Source organism: Gopherus flavomarginatus, chromosome 22, assembly GCF_025201925.1.
Source record: "Gopherus flavomarginatus isolate rGopFla2 chromosome 22, rGopFla2.mat.asm, whole genome shotgun sequence".
In the NCBI taxonomy this organism is placed as follows: domain Eukaryota; kingdom Metazoa; phylum Chordata; order Testudines; family Testudinidae; genus Gopherus; species Gopherus flavomarginatus.
This window is the reverse complement of record NC_066638.1, coordinates 14,964,671-14,985,817: the sequence shown is the minus strand read 5'-3', so window position 1 is coordinate 14,985,817 and position 21,147 is coordinate 14,964,671. Positions and strand designations below refer to the sequence as shown.

At 41.1% G+C, this 21,147-nt stretch overlaps 1 protein-coding gene across 11 annotated transcripts in view; it reads left to right on the top strand.

The window, feature by feature from the left end:
* Positions 1 to 684: 684 nt before the first annotated feature.
* PUM1 (pumilio RNA binding family member 1) overlaps positions 685 to 21,147 on the top strand; it is a 123,593-nt gene continuing 103,130 nt past the window's right edge. For 8 of the 11 annotated variants that reach the window (XM_050932299.1, XM_050932291.1, XM_050932296.1 and 5 more), the window contains exons 1-2: positions 685 to 800; positions 5,934 to 6,307. In XM_050932299.1, coding sequence (XP_050788256.1) covers positions 5,945 to 6,307 — 363 coding nt within the window. In that variant the 5' untranslated portion in view covers positions 685 to 800; positions 5,934 to 5,944. Of the gene's footprint in view, positions 801 to 5,181; positions 5,249 to 5,933; positions 6,308 to 18,201; positions 18,385 to 21,147 lie in introns of those variants that run through there. The other 3 variants (XM_050932290.1, XM_050932297.1, XM_050932298.1) reach the window with 3 other exon arrangements.

The window sequence follows — 21,147 nt, the reverse complement described above, 5'->3', positions numbered from 1 at the left end:
GGTTTATACGTTGCCCACCCCAAGTGTTAAAAAATTGAGTTAGGACCCCCAAAAATATTGAGATTAAAAAAAGGGTTCTTTTTATTTACCTTCTGGTTCCGGAATCTTTAGGTTAAGCTCAGGTCATGTTTTCAATCTTTTCTCTACAACTATGAGGAATAGAAACTTAGTTTTCAAACGCTGAAAGCTGATATGGTCAAGTAATATCATCCTTCCTGGAGACGGGGCTTTAAAAATCCCACACCGAAATATTGTGGTATGTGTGTATTGGGTAGATCAACTGAGTCAAGGAGTGTGTGTGTGCGTCAAACCCATTTGGGTTGTGTCTAGGCTGGGACACCCAGCCAGGGTGTACATATGGTGTAAGGGAGCCTGTTGGGTGTGTGCATATGGCGCCAGGGCGTATGGATTGGGTGGATGAGCACATCCGGGTGTATGTTTAGGACTGGGTTCCTCGGGGCTAGCGGTGCACAGATACCCTCTGTCTTGCTCACAGGCATGCGGACAGACTGCCCTGGATCTGGGCTGGTGTTTAACACTGGCAGACGCCCAGGAGAGCTCCTCGGGCTGCACAGGGGGCCCATGGCCCAGTCTGGCTGAGCCTCATCACCCAGCCCCAGCCTGGAGCAGGGACAAGGAGCCTGAGCAGCAAGCAGGGCCTGCCTAGCCATCCCATGATGCATCGCGCCGTCCCAGTCCCCAGTGGGCCGCCATGTTGTCGGAGTGAAAGGCAGGGGGAGAGGCAGCCAGCGAGAGGCCTGGAGGGGGCTGAGATCCAGCTTCATCCTACCGCTCCGCCCGTGAGTATCCGGACTGGACCGGGACTAAACTGGGCCCCACACCCCAGGGGACCAGTCGGTCGGGTCATATTGGGGTTAGAGGCTCGAGGTGGGGGTTGATGCGGCCCCGAAAGGCAGCCCCGGCCGGTCGCTGTGCCTGGGTCTCTCCTCTCGCTCTGTTCCTTGTACATGTTTTGGAGTCAGAGCAAGGCCCCTATTGTTATCAAAGGAAGGAGGGAGGGGGAATGGGGAGGTATAGGGGGGCCCATAATGTGCCCCAAACCCCTCCACGAAGTCCATTAACTCTTATTCTTGGCTCCCTGTGAAGTTGGGGCAATCCCCTGCCCTGATCCTCCTGGGGGAGAAAGACACCATCCCTATTTTGGGGGGTGCTGGGGGTGGTTTCAAGCTGTTTGGGTTTAAAAAAAATAATACCCGACTGGGGGTTCTTCTCGGCATGTAATTCATCGTGTGCGTTTTAACCTGGCTGTACGGCGTCGCCGGGGGGGTGGGGGAAGAGGGGTAGATTGGGGGGTGGATTCAGTAAATGTGATAAATAGCTCCAAACCATTCGTAGCTTGTACACAGTTCAGACTCCTATCAGCAGGAATTGCTGGGAAGCCGTGTGTGTGTATGTGTTATTGTGTGTGTAATGTGTATAAGATCTGCCTGGGATTTCTGGAGGTGCATGCATTTAATTCTCAAAAAGAAAAAAGTGATCCATTTTTATTGCCATAAGTGTCCCAGTATTCCTACGGTTGCTGTTTTGTCTCTGTAATGGTTGGGATTTTTTTGGTAAGCCCTGTTGTTTTTTTTTGGTGTGTGTGAGATTGTAAGAGAAAGAGAAGGGTCTTTATCCTTCCCAGTGGAAGGGAGTAAAACACACACAATACTTTCTGATGTGCTTTAAGTACATAGTGCTGTTCTCTCTTAGTCCCTTCCTCCTCCTGTAGTATTTGTCTTGGATAATTTTTAATTAAGCAGTTTTGTTTGTAAGAGAACAACATTAGAGCTTGTTCTTTACCCCAAACTGAGAGAAACTTCTGTTTTTATTTTTTTCTGTGCAGTGCTTAATAACTTTGTTCCAAGCTGAAATTTTATTAAGCAGATCATGAGTAAGGAATTTCCTTTTATTGAGAGGGTGGGTAGTTTAGCATTTGTCTTATGACGTGTTTTAATGCTGGTTTAAGAAGTTTAGTTGGTTATCAATTTACCCACTTCCTGCTTTGTCTCCGTAGGTTTTAATGAAAATGTAAACTTTTGCATTTTTGTAGGCCAGATGCCTCTTAAACAATGGGTAGGCAGCTTTGATTCGTTGTCTAACTTTTTATGGAAAAATAGAGGCCATTACAGATTCCTAGTTTAATTTTGCAAAATACATTTTGTGTCCATTCCAACTTTTAAAATACTACTGCAAACTTTTTTTTTTAATCAGAGCACTTGGAGAACAGTTACTGAGTTCTGAATGTATTAGTAGTAGTTATGCTACATGCAGAATACAGCTATTTTTTCTAAGGCCACCACTTCTTGTAGTTAGAATTTGTTTAGCTATGTCCCCAAAGTTACCTTGCTTACAGACAGGAAATTACATGCTATTTTGTGGAAATGATAACATAAAACATCTTGTTTACCACCATTTATGTGTGTGTAAGGGGAAAGAAACCTTATGTCAATAGTAATTTCATTCTGGCAACCTCTTTTTGTAATGTCCGGTAGGAGGCTGTTTATTTTGTAAATGAATAACGCTCATGGGAAACTCTTTACATAAAAAATACAGGAAGGCTTTGAAAAGTATAAGAGATCCAGTAGCTGTAAGACACTTGCAGTGATAGGAGTTGCAGCTGCTGTTAGCTAACCAGTGTGTGTTGTGTAGGTGACTTAACATATTTCTGATGCTCTGTATGCTTTGAATGACAGTATTCAGCTGTCTGCCACATTTATCACAACATTTCTATTAAAAACATATCTCAGAACTAAACTTGAACTTTCCATCATGCTTTTTTACCCCACTTTGCTCTCTTTCAAAAGGTCTCCTGTGCCAAGTTTTCTCTTGTGACTTGGGATTGCATTGTCCATGTTAAATGAAAGAGGAGGTTTCTGAGAGTACAGACAGTTGTACAGAATGTAATGATGCTGTTATTAGATCTTGACTGGGATTTTTTAGTGTCAAGAGAATAATAATTTATAACACTTTCTCCTCTCCCGTTGAGATTTGAGAGAGCAAGTGACAGCCCTTCAGATGTGGGAGAGAGAAAGCTTGGTCACCCCTTAACTTCAGGAGTGATGATGGAACCTCTAAAAGGTATTTTATGTAAAAATATGCAACAGGCTGAGGCAAAAAGAGGAGCAGCTCTCGGACATAGAAAAGGGCAGGTGCCTTCCTCTTTAAAAGCTTTAAAAAGCAAGAAGCTGCATTTCTCCATATTGTGTGGTGTATCACTTAGGTTATTAGGGAAGTCTCTCAATTGGGCCACAACTGCCAAACCTTTTATTGTTACTTCTCAACTATGTGCTGTTGTCTGTCATGGCCATAATAGAAAATGATGGCATATTAGTTCGTTAGAGCATTTGGAAAGTTTTGTAATATGGATGTTTTTAAAAGCAAAATTAAAAGGGGATCACTGCCTCTGAGTGATTAAATACCTGCTAATTTGCACTAATAACTGGGTGGGGAAGGAATGGGACTGCAGACAACAAAATTTTTTGAATAAGGAATTTAATTTGGACATCAGTGCTGCAAAGATTTATGCACATGCTTAACTTTGTGCTGTGTGTAGTCCCATTGATTTCAGTGGGGATAGCCGCAGTGCATAAAGTTATTCACATATGTGAATTTTTGAAGGATTGGGACCATGGGTGTGTGTGTGTTTTTTAAGACTGCCTCACAATGTATTTTTCCATTTATTTTGACAGGAGCTAGTTCAGTTTTAGTTATCCATAACATTACGCAGAGTACCTACGTATTTTGCCACCATCATCATCATATGAGTTCCTTATAAGAAATTAATGATAAAAATAATCTTTCTTCTTACCTCTTCTAAATGAATCAAACTCTCCTACAGGTTTTTGTTTGCTCTGTGTGTGTGTGTGTGTGTGTGTGTGTGTGTGTGTGTGTGTGTGTGTGTGTGTGTGTAACTTACTATAGGAATGCTAAACAGTGTATGCTGGTAAAAGAGTATCTTGTAAAAATAATAAAGCTTTAGTAATGAGACCTCACTATAGTGCTATATATTTGAGAAGTGGAATGAGACTGCCAGGTTTTGTGGTAAGATTTAAAGTGGTGTGCATAAGTGTAAAGTTACCCATTTACATTGCTCTAGAAAAATAAAAGAAACTACATTGTAAACTTAAGGAGGGGGAAAAAAATTCCTATTACTGAAGTTTCTGTATTCAGATTCCTCTAATAGATGAATAAGAGAAAAAACACTTCAAATTGGTGGGGAAATCGAGGTGATTTTTGTGCAAAATTAAGATTTCTGTTTGTTGCCATCACTGCAGTTATGAAGTTGTTCTGGGAAGTCACTTGTAGAATTTGACGGTTATTAAAAAGTAGTGTGATGAAAAGCGGAGATAAAGGTTCCCTTCAGAGCCTACAGAGCTGTTTGCAGGTTTGGGCCAGAGTTTTTAGTCAAGATATGCTAGGGAGAGCCTTATCATGAATGTAGAAGTTGACTTCCTGCATGATGGTTTGCAGGTGTGATGATGATAAACGAGGGGCAAATTCTGCTGTTAATCCATCTTTGTTAGCTATTCATGATATTTGTGGGTTTGCAGTTGGGTGACTGAGGACAATAATTGACATGAAGTTTAGAAGTCAGAGGTCTGTTTATCATTTTTAATAGTGCTTGAATTTCTTCTGACCTAAATACATCTCTACCTTGATATAACACTGTCCTCGGGAGCCAAAAAATCTTACACATTATGGGTGAAACTGCGTTATATTGAACTTGATTTGATCCGCCAGAGTGCGCAGCCCGGCCCCCCCGGGAGCACTGCTTTACCGCGTTAAATCGGAATTCGTGTTCTATCGGGTGGCGTTATATCGGGGTAGGTGTACCTGATTGTGTATATTTTTAATGGGGTGGGAATTACGTAAAGGGGAAAAAAAACAGTTTACCATCAAGGTGCATAGAATCTTCTGTGGTATCACTGTCCATGTTGGATTATTGATCTTTTTGCTTTCATAAAACAAAAAAGGCTTACCACAGCAGCATGAAATCAGTATTTCATACTTTATCAGAACATTTTGGGGATAGTGATTTATTAACTGATTAGTAATATGATTTACCCACTTATTGTCATAGTATTCAGGTCACTGTATGGGATGGATTCTGTTTTTGCTTTGTTTGTTATGCTAGATAGTTTCTACAGTCAGAGTTTAGTTTTTTTTCTCTCCCATCAGTAGCTGAATTGAGGCTGTCGGCTGAGCTAGCTCTGGAACATTCTGTTGGTGTCCCAGTCACTGAGAGGTTAGCTGCTTTTTCTTCAGGGAATCTCCCATAAATATGTGCATATATTTTACTGTCTCATGGCCCAAGCCAGCCTTAGTGTTTGCGACACAGTGCAAGTTATGTTTGGGGCATGACTAATAGCATGTGTACAAATAATATTTTAGGTTTGAATTTGAAAAACTGGCTGACTTAAGTTTTTTTTGTTTATCTAACTATTGGAAGTAATAATCTAGTAGTACTTATATGGAAATAACAAATTCTGTAGCAGAACTGCCATTAATACTGAAGTTTGTAAACATTGATGTTATAATTTGAATTCCATTACATTCCCAAGGTTTTTCTCCCCCAGAAGTTTTCAGTGCTCAATTTTTGAGTAGAATGAGACAAAATTTTAGTGTGCTGACCTCACAATAAATTTCGCTTGCACAACTTGGTGGTCTGATTCCAAGAATAGGCAACTGTAAATATCTTAGCTGTATTGGCAGCATCCTGTAGAATTAACTGTTGTTTTGGCTAGTGTGTATTTTTAATATATTTTACTGAAATGAAGTTTAAATTTAGCTTTTTGAGATATGGGTCAGGTGTGACTAACAGGAAAGCATAAACATGTCAAAAGAGGTAAAGATTTTGTTCTTGATGTAGGGAATGTGTGCTTAATCAGTTAATAAAATTATTAAACATTGAAAAACCTGTGTCTCCTTAGGTGTTGGTGGAATGAGCGTTGCGTGTGTTTTGAAGAGAAAAGCAGTGCTCTGGCAGGACTCATTCAGCCCCCACCTGAAGCAGCACCCACAAGATACAGCTAATCCCAACATGCCTGTTGTTTTGACATCTGGAACAGGGTCCCAGGCTCAGCAACAGCCAGCTGCAAATCCAGCGCTTGCAGCAGGGACACACTCCAGTCCTGTCCCTGGATCCATAGGAGTTGCAGGCCGCTCTCAGGACGACGCTATGGTGGATTACTTCTTTCAGAGGCAGCATGGTGAGCAGCTTGGGGGAGGAGGAAGTGGTGGAGGCGGCTATAATAACAGCAAACATCGCTGGCCTACTGGGGATAACATTCATGCAGAACATCAGGTAATAATAAAAAAAAAAAAAGTTCAATATTTCAGACTGAATACATGAACAAATCATGCTAGGATTGCTGCTTTTAATGAACCTTCTTAAAGCTTAAGCTGGTTATTGTGTGGTTTGGATGTTATCAACGAGACTTCTTTCTTTTCAGAATTGTAATGCCTCACTAGTTATAAATGAAATGTTTTCTCACTGTTGATAGTGTTGAACTGGAAGTCCCACTGTACTCTGTGATGGTAGTTAAAATGAATCTATTTGCAAAATTCATCAGTCCTCTTTAGTGATTTTTGTACCAGTTTAGTGGCGTTTGTTGCTTCTTATCAAACCTGATGCTGTTGTTACATTGTTTTTTTATGTAATGGTTATTACAAAACTGTGTTGTCCTTTAAAGGATGTAGGAATGGTGAAAGCTTCACACTCTAATACTGAAATGCACACAGTTCTGCTACTTGTCCATAACACAAGGAGAAGTGAGGGAAAGGGGACTGGGCATGGTTAATTGAATGAGGAAGAAAGCAGTTTATAAAAAACAGTTGTTTCACCCTGTGCTAAGGAAGAGAACTTTGCTTTCACATGTATTTAATGTCCTAAAGGATAATGGGATACTTCTACGGTGCATATAAATGAAGAAAGAGAAGACGGAATAGAACCGTTAACCAAAAGTATGGTTTAAATCACAGTATTATCTTATATGCTGGGGCTTAAGTGCATGCAAGCAAGTACTTGTTTAGCTATTTGATTGTGACATGTAGGTAACTCTTCATGTACAGGGATGATCTAAAAACCCTGCTTCCTCTCATAAGGGAGATACAGAAACATCATTTAGAGGTAAGCATGTTTTTTGAAGTCACTGGTTCCCAGAAATCTCTTAAAAGCAGTAGAAACAAAGCTTCTGTAACCTCATGAAAACCTCAGCATTGCTTACATAGCATTTTGGTTTTCTGTCAAAATAGAAAAAAAGATTTGTTTAAATTCACCATTTAAAGGAACACAGACAATTAGTAGCATGGCCAAAATTTGACTTAATATTCCATTTATTGTAAATCGGTGTGATACCACCTCCACTCTAAAGAGCTAATTTATTTAAAAGTGAATCACCCTTTCACAGAGTTTGAAAAATAAACCAGAAATTAACCCCACCTCCCTCCAAAAAAGTGTTCTGCTTTCTCCACATGGCTGTTTAACAAGTAAACACTGTGTTGAGAATTAAGCCATTTGCATAATATCAGCACATGCATAAACAAAGAAGTAAACAAAGAACTGCATTAATTTCGGTTCCCTAAGAAGCATAGGATGAAATCCAGAATATGAAACAGAGCTAGGAAAAAAGTTGGCAGTGTCTTGTTAACCTTATTTTAAAGAAATATTATGCCTAATTTTTCCCCATGCAAATACAGTATTTAGCTAAAATATGCTTGAAGAAAAATGATGGGTTGGATTCCTGTCTGGAATGACTACCATTAGTTTGTTTGTTTTTTTTTAAATCTAACTGAATATTTGAGTAATATTAAAAGTTGTATTCCAGCTTTATCTGTTGAAAGATTTAACTAAATCTTTGACTTAGGTAATGTAGGTCAGAGGATGATGCATAAAATATTTTAAAAGTTGATAAGATCTCTAAAATTTGCTGCTATTAAGTGATAATCAGTAGGCACCAAACACTGGTTAGGCTTTGGTTGGGGTGGTACTGGAATATTTTGTGTGAGGATGGCTTTGTCATGCTGAAATGCGCAAATGAGCAAAATTCTCAGTCTCTGCCCCCCAAAAGGAAGCAATGCCACCATAGAGGGTAGAAAATTGCAGGTCTAAAAAAAATTATATCCTGCAGTTTCTAGGTGTCTGCAATCTTTACTGCATTCTTTAGTAGTCTGTAAACTTTTAAGCTTTAATTAAAAAAAAAAATACAAATGTGACCTGTTTCAAAGACTTATTACACTGTCCGCAAATATATTGCAGCTGTTCTTTTGCAGAAAACTCTCGAGTTAAATAACTGCACATGTAATGCCTTATTGAAAAATATGTCGCCTGAAAATCTAGTTGGGACTGTTTTTTTAATTTTTTTTTTTAGCATTTATGTGTAGGGTTTTTGTTTTGGATTTGTTTTAAATCCTTAACATGAGAATATTAAATGCAAATATAATCTGACATTAAGGCTACCATTTAGTATCACAAAGTCAGGAAATATACAGCAGTATCAGTTTAGCTGTTTTGCAAGTACACGTCTACCCGGATTTAACGCTGTCCTCGGGAGCCAAAAAATCTTTCTGCGTTATAGGTAAAACCGCGTTATATCGAACGCGCTTTGATCTGCCAGAGTATGCAGCGCCCCCCCCCCCCCCGGCTCTCCCCCCTGAGTGTTGCTTTACCGCATTATATCCGAATTCGTGTTGTATCGGGTCGTGTTATATTGGGGTAGCAGTGTATATGATAATACTGTAGCTTCAAATATTACTGCTGTGATGTATTGTAAAGCATAAACTCACCTTAACACACTTCATTTTGTTATGACCATAACTGTTTAGTTTCTTAATATTGTGGTTTCAGCTGTGCAGACTTAATGTTACATTAACCGATTTTTGCATTCAGCCTATCCTTTTTAATTAAATGAAATTTAAAGGTCAGTTTAAGTTATGGTGTGGGACAGTGACCTGTGTTGACTTGTTTTGCATCTTATCCCCCAGTGATTTCCCGAATGTTCTAAGTTGTATGACTCTCATTTATTCCCCTCTTGGGTCTTGATCTTGTAATATGTTCCATGTGGATACAGGTGTCAGCCAACATGCACCTGCAGGATCAGTGCGTTATCCTGTATAGGTCATCTTCGGTCATAGGTCACTCACTTTTAAGGAGGTGGAAGGAGACTATCTGGGTTCCAGATTGGAGGTGATAAGTTCTCATAGGATGGTTTGCAGATGACTTGAAAAAGAGGAACAGGCTGATGATGAACAGTAAAGGATTAAAAATTAGGATAGTGTTTAAAACCCAAATTTGTATTGAACAAATAAAACACCCACTTTGTGTAGAATCTTTTCCCTCCTTTTTTGTTGTTATGGTATCTATTTAGGGCCTGAGTCCGCACCCTTAAATCTCGCTGCAGTCAATCGGAATTGAAGGGTGCTGAGCAGCTTTTGGATCAGGTTTTCAGATTTGTAAAGTCTTTGAAGCGGGGACCATCTGGCTCAGTTTGGGTTGTGGTATCCATATCTGCAAGTTGCATGGGGCTTGTGCTGCAGACGGTAAAGTGGAGGGCGGTGCTAGGCATCAAGTGATAAAATCAGTGGTAGCGGAAGGTCATACAGGTTAATTATGTGCTAATACAGTTTAGCATGAAATGTGCAGGGTTTAGGAGATTGTAGCTAAAGGTGGGAAGATTTTTATATTTTTTTTTAAATGGCTGCTTCCTAATCCCTTTTCCTGTGTCTTCATGTCAACTGTTCAGACGTAACCTATTGTCAGCCCTTTGGGGCTGGGAGCTCTCTCTCTCTGTGGCACTGAAGACACTTATGCAAATTCAATAAATATCATTTCAGCCTGTATTACTTTAATGGTTATATAACATGTTTGTTAAAGTAAATGTACAATATGCTTGCTTTTCATTGTTTACCATGTTTTTAGTTTTTCACCTGGCTACTGCTGCTGTTTCCTCCTTGGAATGACAGCTGTAAAGAATTCAAATGGTGGATGGCTTTGACAGGTGTAACCGAAGAACACATTTCTGAATGCTCCAAAAGAAGCAGACCATATCATCCTATTCCAAACAGTAACCTTTAAAATGGGAGGAAAAATTGTCTTCACTCAGTTGCTACTTTATATGTAGTTTTTTTCTAACCTTTCCTCTCTCTTCTTCAGAAAAAAGATCTCAGTTTTTCAGTTTATTAAAAATTTTATCAACCAAGACTCCATTCTCATCTTGGTTAATCCAGTGTGTTTTATAAATCCAGTACTGCTGTTGTGTACAGGTATTGACGCAACTGATTTTGAAGGGTTCCTGATCTCAAACTCTTCCTCCCCCTTAAGTAATGGAATGTGTCCACGTGCCTCAACCCCACTAATAGCCAAGGCTTCATCATCATCAGAGATTGTGCTGAAGGTGGAGCTGGGGATAGGACTGGCCATCGGGGAGGAGCTGGGGTTAGAGAGGAGTTGGTCTGGGGGCAGAGAGGAAGTGAGGGCAGAGCTGGGCCTGGAGACAGAGCAGGGCTGAACAGGTTTAGGGGAGGAGCGAGGCTGGTGGTGGAGCTCCCTCCCCACTCCCCGGGGGGCTGGCTTCAGCCCCGCTATGCCCCCCCCATGTTCCTCCGTGCCCCCATAGGGGGAGTTGCCCCCACAGTTTGGGGACCACTGCATTATAGGTTGATTTCCTAAAAACCTAAAGGCTCTAGATGTAAGCACAGAACAAGTATCTTCTTGTCTTTTTAAAATTTAATGGAGTCTATTTGCTGGCAACAAGATCTGAACTGCCAATATAGTTAACTTCTAAACTGGAAAAAGATGAAAATTCAATGCGTATTCTATGTCCATTTACTCTTTAGGCTATCTCTCCAGATTGCTGTTGTGATGGTGTTTTTTATTATGGCACTTACCCAGAAAAAACTGAAATGAGACCAGTAACTCATTTCACATAGGTCACTAAACAGTTATTACATAGGAGTTCTGATGACTAACAGCCTAGGCTTTATTTGGTCTGATGCTGAAAGACCATGTATCTTATTACAGATGCCTGGGGCCACCAAGTCCCACTACAAAAAAGGCACTTGGCTTATAGATCTTGGAAGAGTTGCCTTCAGCACTTAAAAAAAACTTAGAAAAGCTGCCTTTCTCCCCCTCCCCCCCCGCCCCCCCCTTGCACACAGATGTTACAGGGAAACGAGGCATTGACCATGAGCTTTCCACATTTCAGTCAAGTGTCACTGTTCCTTAAAATTCAGTGATATCCTCTTCTAAACTACAGTAAATGCAGGACTTTTTTTGTGTCCAGATTACAGTAGATGAGTAGTATGGGTGTCATGGTTTGAAGATGTGAGAACAGTTTTTAGGGATTTACTTTCTTAGAGAGCATCTCTAATTAGCTGATAATCCCTGTAGTGTTCTGCTGTCCCTAGTTATCTCCTCACATCTGAGGAATTCTCCATACACTCAATAAGAAAAATGTAGTGAGAGTGGCAGGGTGAGGATTGTAGTTCATTTCGGGTTTTGTCTCTGTAAAGTGGTAGTCCTCTGAATGGGGAGCACTGAACTTCTTAATCAATACTGTACATTTAACTGGGCATAGAATCCAGTTCTTCTGATTCCTCATCTCTCCCCAAATCCGCTATTTATACCATGCAGCCTCCCTGCTATGCTTCACTACCACATGAAGGGCTGGGTTTGGTGCTTGGGATGGCAAACAACATGGTCAAGGCTTACTTAAGAAGAGGATCATCTCCTCTTTCTCCCAAACAACCTGGGAAGCCAAGCAGAGACAGGCTCTGGTGTTGCTCCAAAGGAAGTCCTGTTTAATTGTAAGCTTTTTCGGCCAGAGACTCGATCTATTTTTGGAAAGCACCTAGCAGAGTTTCGGTGCTACTGCAGTCCGGCCCCCGTTGCCAAGAGAGTCACTGCAGCTTGAGGCAAGAAAGAGATCCTGTGACACCACATACAGTGTTCAGTTGTTTGCATATTTAATATCTGTAGCCTTATTCCATGTAACAGCCTTTCAGATGAATGGAATTTCCATTTGTATTTCCATGTGCTTTCATAGTAAGCACAATAGCTGGGTGTCTGTTAGCAGTGAACTAGTTGACAGTGTTACCATTTAAACTATTTGGCTGCGAAGTTAACACTGTGTTGAAATGAATGCTTGAAATTAGAATATATCATCTTCTGTAGAAAACGTTAATCTGCAGCAAATGGCTAGTTCTTCAGGGTTTGTTTGGTTCTGAGTCTGTAAAATTTTATATTGTCTCTGCTAACAAACCCATTACAAGGTACCTAGCTTTAATTCACATAGCACAACTGATCATTTGTGCAGTCTTTATTATTTCATTTTATGGTACCGTATTCTTTTAATCTACTTGACTCCTGCTTGCCCAGGAAGAACAAAAATATGCTTTTACATTAACTGATCTTGAAGTTAAATACTGTGCACAGACTTAAGATGTGGGATTTTTGCTTATTTTAATTTGTGGGGTGTGTGAAGGGATATGTTCTAGTAGTTGTGTAAAATCAAAGTAAAAAACTATTATTAGCTAACCAAAAACAGCAGTTTAACAAGACTGACTGTCTTAAGTATTTCCATCGCTGTTAACCATTTTGGCTAAATGCCATGTAAAATGTTAGCCAGTCTGTAATTTTAATAGCATTTTGCTTCAAATGCTAATGGTAGTAGCAGTTCTTACTATGAATTCTTTACTACAGAAATAGTAGTTAAAGCTTTTAATCTTGTCCGATACTTGTGACTTGACATTCTTTCTCTCCTGACTATTGTTATAGCAGAGGACTAAAAATAGTACAGTAATTAGTTGATGGAACAACATATTTTAACCCTGGCGCCTAATTGTCATTGGCAAGCCTGTATAGGGCTTTTTTTTTTTTTGTCACAAATTGGTAAATCCTTCTCAGTATCGTTTAGCACCATGGTCCTTGTCTTTGCTAGAGAATTTCTCTGTGGGACTGCACAGGGTGAAGTACTGACAGTACAGTCCACATTAGTCATGGTGTTTCTGGTACACTTTGCTTGTATTTTTTTCCCTCTATGCACGCTAGTGCCTATACTGCATCATTGTAGAATGACTGTGTTCTGAGTGCCTTTCCCACAGTTCCTAGCACAACTCAATGAAACAGTGGCTTGTGGTAGATTTCAGAAGGCCTTATGTGATCCATCAGGGGTACAGGAGAACTGTGGGAGAAGAAGCCATATTCCTCAGGGAAACATCCCCGGTCCCCTGTTGCCAGCTCCATTTCTAGTCCTTTTCCGAAAATGGAGTTCAGAATGCCTGGTTCTTGTTCCTTGCTTGACAGGAAAGGCTTCTGGGATGTTTCAAAAAGTTGTCATGTGTTGACTAATGAAGGATTGATGGTAAGATTGCTGGTGTGCTGAGACTGCTGCCTATCCTGCTGCCCAATATAATCTCATTGTTTCCTTGTACTCCTCGTGTATATACATCTGTATTCTGCTGTCTAACAGAGCAGCTCTTTTGGGGCCAGAACTGTTTCTTTGTTCTCTTTGTACAGCACAGACGGGTCCTGGTCCATGACAGGCTCCTAGGTGCTGTAGTAGTATAAATGATATTTCTGCATTAAGTGCAAAGAGCCAGAGACTGGAAAGAGTGGTTCATATGAGTTTGTGATGCGGTAGTTGTGCACCCACCATCTGGATAGATGGCAGTGTGCTGTTTGTACAGTTAATTGTTAGTGGGTGGATCTTGCTTTTGGGTCCTACCACAATCTCATACAGGTATTTTAAAGTTATGCTGAAGCCCAGTAATGGCTGTATAACTTAGAGCCTTCCTTGGCCTGGTCTCTCTGGTGTGCTGCCACTGAAGTGCCAGACCATCGTGATGAGCTTCCTTCAACTTGAAAAAGCAAGTTGCAATTGCCTTCTGTAAACTGGCTGCCTTAGATCATTACTGGTTAGTGGGGTACTGGTTTGGGATTGGGAAATCCACCATGATTACTCTTGCAGGGCAGTATATAGTACTACATAGGCAGGGTTTGTGGTGGCCAGTGAAACAGAGATAATTAGGAAATGTAAGCACTTGAGTTTCCTGAATTCTGCAGTAACTGTTTATAGAACCCATTTGCCCATTCTGTCTTCTCTCCTGCATTCCCCCCCCCCCCCCCCCGCCCCGGGATGGGGGGGAAAGAGTCAGGGCCTGTTACTGAAACTTGGAAAGACCTAAACCCAGTTATACCCTCAGCAGGTACAGAATAATGTTCATTTCAGAGACTGAAAATAAGATGGAGATGTTTGACCCACCTTGATTTCTTCAGAGACTAATATGTCTTTTATCTGCCTTTGTTTTTTAAGACATGAAAGTAGACATAACATTTTCAATTAACAGTGGATTTCCAAGACAGCTGGACTGGCGTCAGCCTATGAAAAGCAAGTAGCTATACTTGAAGCTCTTGGAACAGCCAGCAGAGCTTTGAGCAGATAAATGCCCTGGGCACATGCTTTCAAAGTGATGGCCAGGAACTTTGTGCGAAGCAGTGAAGCGACTGGAATTCGGAGAATATGGTGTGATGTAGCGTGGTTTAGTTTTATATATTAAAACTATTCTTAATTCATAATGATACTTTGCCTTTGCGGAAGTTTGTAGAGAATTATATAATTCTAGCGTTGTGTTTTTTGGGCAGGGTTATGTATTGGATGGTGTTAAGAAGGATTAATGTGAAAGGAGCAGTTCTTGGAGGAGTGAATGATGTGCAAAATACTCAGCCCTTGTTTTCAAGAATAAACTTTATTATACACAAACGCTGGCAGGCCTATTTGCATTATCAGAAGGGATATATCATGTAGAAGAGTGTGTAAGCAATATATTCTCTTACAAGTGCATGAAATTCATCTCATTAGGAGACACATTTTCCTCTTGCGAAGGGGTGGGGTGCCTGAGGAAAAGTTGTGAGGGAGCTGAAGATTTGAGGCAACTGGCTGAAGGTAAGGGGCCAGTTGCAAAGTCAACGCAGCAGTCAGTTTTTCTTTCTTTTTTTAATTACTCATTAAAAACTCACACTGCAACTGTCACGTGTTCTCCTAACATATTTCCAGGTACAGTAGAACCTCAGAATTATGAACACCTAGGGAATGGAGGTTGTTCCTAACTCTGAACAAAACCTTCTGGTTGTTCTTTCAAAAGTTTACAACTGAATATTGACTTAATACAGCTTTGAAACTTTACTGTGCAGAAGAAAAATGCTACTTTTTAACCATCATAATTTAAATGAAACAAGCACAGAAACAACTTCCTTACCATACCAATTTTTTTAAACTTCCCTTTTTTTTTTGTAGTTTACATTTAACACAATAATGTATTGCATTTGCTTTTTCTTTTCTCTGCTGCTGCCTGATTGTGCACTTTCAGTTCAAATGAAGTGTACGTTTTGACTGGTCAGTTTGTAACTCTTGTGACCATAACTGAGGTTCTGCTCTAAGTTAGAAGGCCCTCATCACTGTAGTATCCAAGTGCTGCAGAATCACTTTTGTCCTCCTGTCTGTGCTATCTTGCCTCTCTCCATTTTTCAGAATTCTTCTGCCTTTCAATGGTGATCCTTTTATTTTATGCACCTCAGACTCCTAATTCAATCCCTCTCTATTCATTTCTGTGCAGTTCCATGAGTAGATCTCCGCTGCTGCTCCTCCTCCTTTATCGCCATCTTTTTCAGGTGTTCCATCTCTGTAAGTTTGCTCCACCTTTCCTCATCTGAGATATCAATAGTGGAGTAGATATTTTTTGCGAGTAGGGAGAGGGACACAACCTATGGTTATTAACTATTATGTTAATACCCCATTCAAGTTGCAACTTCAGTTTCAGATTCCAATGCCTTAGGAGCCGCTTTCTTTTTGGGATGGAAATGTAAAGGACCTGTAACTAACCTTTGTACACAGCTCTTACAAACATGAGGTGTGGGTGCTGATTTAATGCCATAAAAGTGGGGAAGACTCATGGAGGATCGTCCAGTGATAGTCATGGAACACAGAGTAATACAGGTTACTTCATTATAGGCCAATTGGGAAACGTCGCTGGAGGGTTCTGTTTGAAGGGAATTATTTGAGAGAGTGAGAGGAAGGACTGATAAATCTGTATGAGATATTTGCATAATGATATTGGAGGACTGGTTGCGTGAGCATCTGTGGGTGTAACTTGCCTTGCCCAGAAACTAATTGTAAGGCAGGAGGACTTGATCTATTAAATGTTTTCAGACACAGCCGTTCAAGATTGGGGAAAAATAGGGGTTAGAATTAGGGATTGTAAAATGTTAAACGGTTAACTGGCAAAGATTGGTTTTACTGTTCATCCATCCTAATTGTTAACTCCCTGTGCTCTGGCTGGAACAGCCCTGGCCCCTCTCACTTTAATCAGTTAGCCAGTTAAATTATATAATTTTAATTGTTTAAACAATTATCTTTTTAAATGTTATTTACATCCCTTGTTAGATCTAATAGTCATTTTCACCCCTCAACTCATGGCTGGTGATTGCAGAGAGATAATGGCAACATGCTACTAAAGTGCCATGGTCCGGCATATGGACTGACTCAGTCATGACAGCAAAGTGCATGTGCCATACTGAACAGTGTACTTTGTATACTTATTATTTACAGACTTGCAGTTTGTTACTTCTGCATTCCTCCTCCCCTTGTCCTCCACTAAATGCAAGTCCAGCCACATTGTGTGGCCAACTTGCCATGGCAAATGCCAAGCCGGGCACTTCTAACTTGAATGAGAATGACAGCCCTTGTAACCAAGATAGGGGACTGTAGGGAATGTCAGGATTTGGAAATTATGGAGTAACTGTCCTTTACTGAGGATGAGCCATTACAGCTGTTGCTTGTGCCATGGAGGCAGGGAGTTTGGGGAATGGTGGAAGTCAGTGGAATAGGAGCTTGTTGGGTAGAAGGAGAGGTGAAGATTTCCACCCTCATGAGGTTACATCTGCCATTTTATAAACACTAATGGAATTTGTAAGAACTCTGAAATCTCGTTGCCCTGTTCCTGAGCCTGCAGATTCTGCCCTGGTTGGTACATATTAAAATCAAATAGGTAGGCTTGTCAGAATTCAGTTAAAATTGATAGCTGTCAGTAAACATCAATTTCAGCTGACACTGAACTTGATGAAAAAATACCCATTGGTAACTACCTGCACCTTGCGCCTGCCGGGATTGGCTGTCACTGTCCCCGCTGCTGTTCAGGGAGCCATCTGTAGCTCTGCTTTCTCGTCCCTGCTCTCTCACCAGTCAGGATTGCTGGGACTGACCCTGGACAGGAACTGTTCAGCAGCAGGGTGGCCTCCCCCATGACCAGGGGCTTGCCCTCTTCCATGCAGCCTGGACTGGAGGGGAAGGAGGGGAGAGAGAGTGTCTCTTCTTTGCCAGTCCAGGTCTGCAGCCTCCCACAGACCTGACTTTCAGGTGTCTTGGGCCCTTGCAGTCCCACTGTCAGTGCTGTCCTACCTCTAACCCCAACCCTTCTCCCCCTAATTTCCCACAACTGTAAAAATAAAAATCGTTAAAAATTGAAAAAAAGTTAAAAATCAAAGTTGAAATTGCAAAGGAAAAAAATATCAAATTCTGCTAAGACTTGTATAGGCTATAGAGAAGGGCTCCTTTGCTCTCCATTTCTTCTGAACTCCTCAGCTTGGCTGCTGTCTCCACTGCCCTGGCCCCTGCCACACCTACAATGTGCAGAATGTCTTATTGCATTGGGAATCTGGTCCAGCTTGTTGGTTCCATGGCCTGCGCGGCTTCTACAATCAATTTTTCCTTCTGCCTCAGGATTAAGCCAAGAGGCACTTCCATGTTATCTGATAGTACCTCAGGCTTCTGGAAGGGTGAGCTAAGAGATTTGGTCCATTTCCTCTTGTAATCAGGAAGCTTTACGCTTGGAATTGCATCTTGAGTCATGTATCTTTATGTGAAATATGTTTGCTGCTTGTGGAGATGCCACTCCAGTTGCTTAACATAGATTGAGTGAAATATTGCTATGACAGCTTTTAGCTGGCCTTGGACCATCATCCTTTCCCAGATCTATATCAGTTGTGCCTACATGTCTGCCTCAGACCAGCTGGCAATTTGATTATATAATAGTCTCCATTGAGATGGGTGACAAATTCATTGACCAGAGGTAGTAGGAAAAGATGATGGTCACGATGAAAATAGCTCTCAGCTGAGCTCCATGGTACATGTAATGCTGTTTTTACAGGTATGCCTTCTTGCCAATTTGAATCCTGTGCAGTGGAAGTGTGAAAATAGATCAGAAAGACCACCTGAGCAGTGAGTGACCTATGCACTGAGACACATTCATGGCAGAACTCTATCACCCGTGATCTCCGCTTACACTGAGACTGCATACGTGGAGATTGGCATGGTTCTGTTGGACCACTTGGTAGTTAATCATGTTTGAAACAAATGTAATTAAAACAGTGCCTGTAGTACCGGTGGACCATTATGAGCACTTTTCTGTGTATAACCAAATTGTGTTACTGACTTAAGTATATGGTGGCTAACTTGCCAAATTTCTCTAATCTAGACCAGGCTATGATGGCTTCCACTGCCCTGCTCAAGGTTTGTTAACTTAATTAAACTTTGTAAACTTCTCCACAGATATCCCTCTCTCCAACCTTTCTGCCTTGAGAGTTTTGTGTAGTAGTTAAACTTGACCATAAAAGCAGGTGGAAGCAATTTAGGGCTTTTGCCAAGTAAACAGACGTCTTTATTTTGTTTGCATTTGTCTGTAATGTACTTCTGATGCCTTCCAGTTAATTCACATAATAAACCTTAAGACACCTTTTGGTTAAAATTGAAAAGGTTGCTGGATGGACTTTAGAAGAGCTGATATTTTCTACTGCTGACATTTTTGGAAGTGAAAAGGCAGCACAGCTTTGAAGAGAAATGAGGTGGCATGGGTTTTAGAGCTTTGCAGATGTTTGCAGGTCACCTATCTTCCATTGAGCAGAGGAAGTGACTTCACCACAGGACAACATGATGGGAGCAGCCTTTTTTTCCTGAGAGGAGAGACACTAGTGCACAGTTAGAAAGCAGTACAACTAAGCCAGGTCTAAGACAACATCATGGAGTGTGTTCAGCTGTTGTTGTTGTGCTGTTATTTGTGTGTTAAGTCAAGAGGAAATGAGTTCTTTCAGTTTCATCAACAGTATAACGTTACAGTATTGTAGCATGATTTGGGTGAAGACGAACAGTACTTCTTGAATAAGAAAACAGATTTGCCTTGTTTAGGAGTGGGAGAAGCTACCTCTAATTACCAGGTAATAGCACTTAACTGGGAAATTACAGTGACTTCCTGTGGAAGTTGACAAAGTCTTCAATTTTTAGGCCCTGTTGACATTTTGAAAAATTTGCCCTGGTTTTGTGTCATGGATAATTGCACCCATGCGAAGCTGAGTTTACGATGGTGTGGCTTATGAAAATATGTCATACGGTATATGCTAGGGGTTTGTGGTGCTCTAACTACATTGACATATCAAACCGATGCATATTTTTTGTATTATCTCCAAGGCTGTTGACAGCAGTTTGTTAGCATTTTTCTAGTAAAAATTAGATAAATCATTTACCAATGTTAACGTTTTACTTGAAAGGTGACCTACATTAGAAATTAAGGGCTTCCCTACCCTGGAAGACTCTGTGGAAGACTAATAGGATTATGATATTATACCTCTACCCCGATATAATGCTGTCCTCGGGAGCCAAAAAATCTTACCATGTTATAGGTGAAACTGCGTTATATCGAACTTGATTTGATCCGCCGGAGCACACAGCCACGACCTCTTGGAACGCTGCTTTACTGTGTTATATCGGATCGTGTTACATGGGGGTAGAGGTGTACAATCACTAAGGAAGTGAGACTTGATTGAGAGGGTTTTTCTTCTTGAGTGCTAGTCCCTGTGTGTGTTCCCCTGTGGAGTACCTATGTACTCCTTGCCCCCAGAGCTGAGGAATTTTTCAGCCAGTGTCCATTGGTCCACATGTGGTCTCTGGCTCACTTTGTGCCTCTGACCATGGAGATAGAGAGTGAGTGGGGTGGACTGATGGCGTCTCCAGTTCTTTATCACCACCACGTGGTCTGGATTGGAATCTCTAGTCTCTGAAGCTTCAGCTTTCTTCTGTATCAGTGAAAATATATTTAGATATCTGTAAATAGTTTTTATATTCTTGAGTTTTAAAGTTTTTATCTGATAGTTTGTATTATGTAGTTAGTCTCCCCCACTGGGGGAGCACCCACAATCCCCGTACTCCATTTAGATACTGGACTCTGGGCTTCAAAATTTGTGCTTTCTGCCAGCGATCCTTCTTGGTCAACAATGACCACCAATGTTGCTTGTACTGCATTGGGGAAGCCCACATCACAGCAAGATCCAATATCTGCTGTTCATTCCCTAGCTGTACCTGGTATGGGCAAGAACTTCACCTTAGGAAGCACCTAATGGAAAAGGTCAGGTCGGACCCAGTCTAGGGGACCTCACTGTACATCAACCTGACTCAGCAGTGAGGTCTGAATCAGGAGTAAAGGAGTCTATCCCCACAGATTCCTGTGCGGGATCTTGTCAGGAGAGCAAGTTATGTCTTCCTCCAAATCCACTTTGAAGAAGCCAGATCCAGCCCTGCCTAAACTGAGCCCTAGCTGAGCCCAAGAGAATGTAGTACATCCTAAGGGCATGTCTACACTACAGAATTAAGTTGACTTAAGTTATGTTGACGTACAGCCAGTGCAGTAGTTAAATCAGTGATGTATACCCATGCTAGCTCCTTCTGTCGGCGGTGTGCATTCTCACCATGAACACTTGCACCGGCTGTCAGTGCGGGTCACTGGATGGATAAACAACACTGTATGGATAAACAGCACTGATTTAATTACTGTGGTGGCTGTATATCAATATAACTTAAGTTTACTTAATTTTCTACACTGAAACTGCGTCAACCTAACTACCTTGTGGAGGTAGAGTTAAGTCGACGTGGTGGGGGCAGCATTGAGATGCAAAGATTGATGTTTACATTGACTTGACTCTCTAGTACAGACCAGGCCTAGGCATGATAGAAAAGCCTACATGTCTAGGGCTCCATTGGCACCAGATTGTGATCCAACAGCACCAGTGCTTCTGCTACTCCCCAAGCATAACCCCTGGGATCTGTC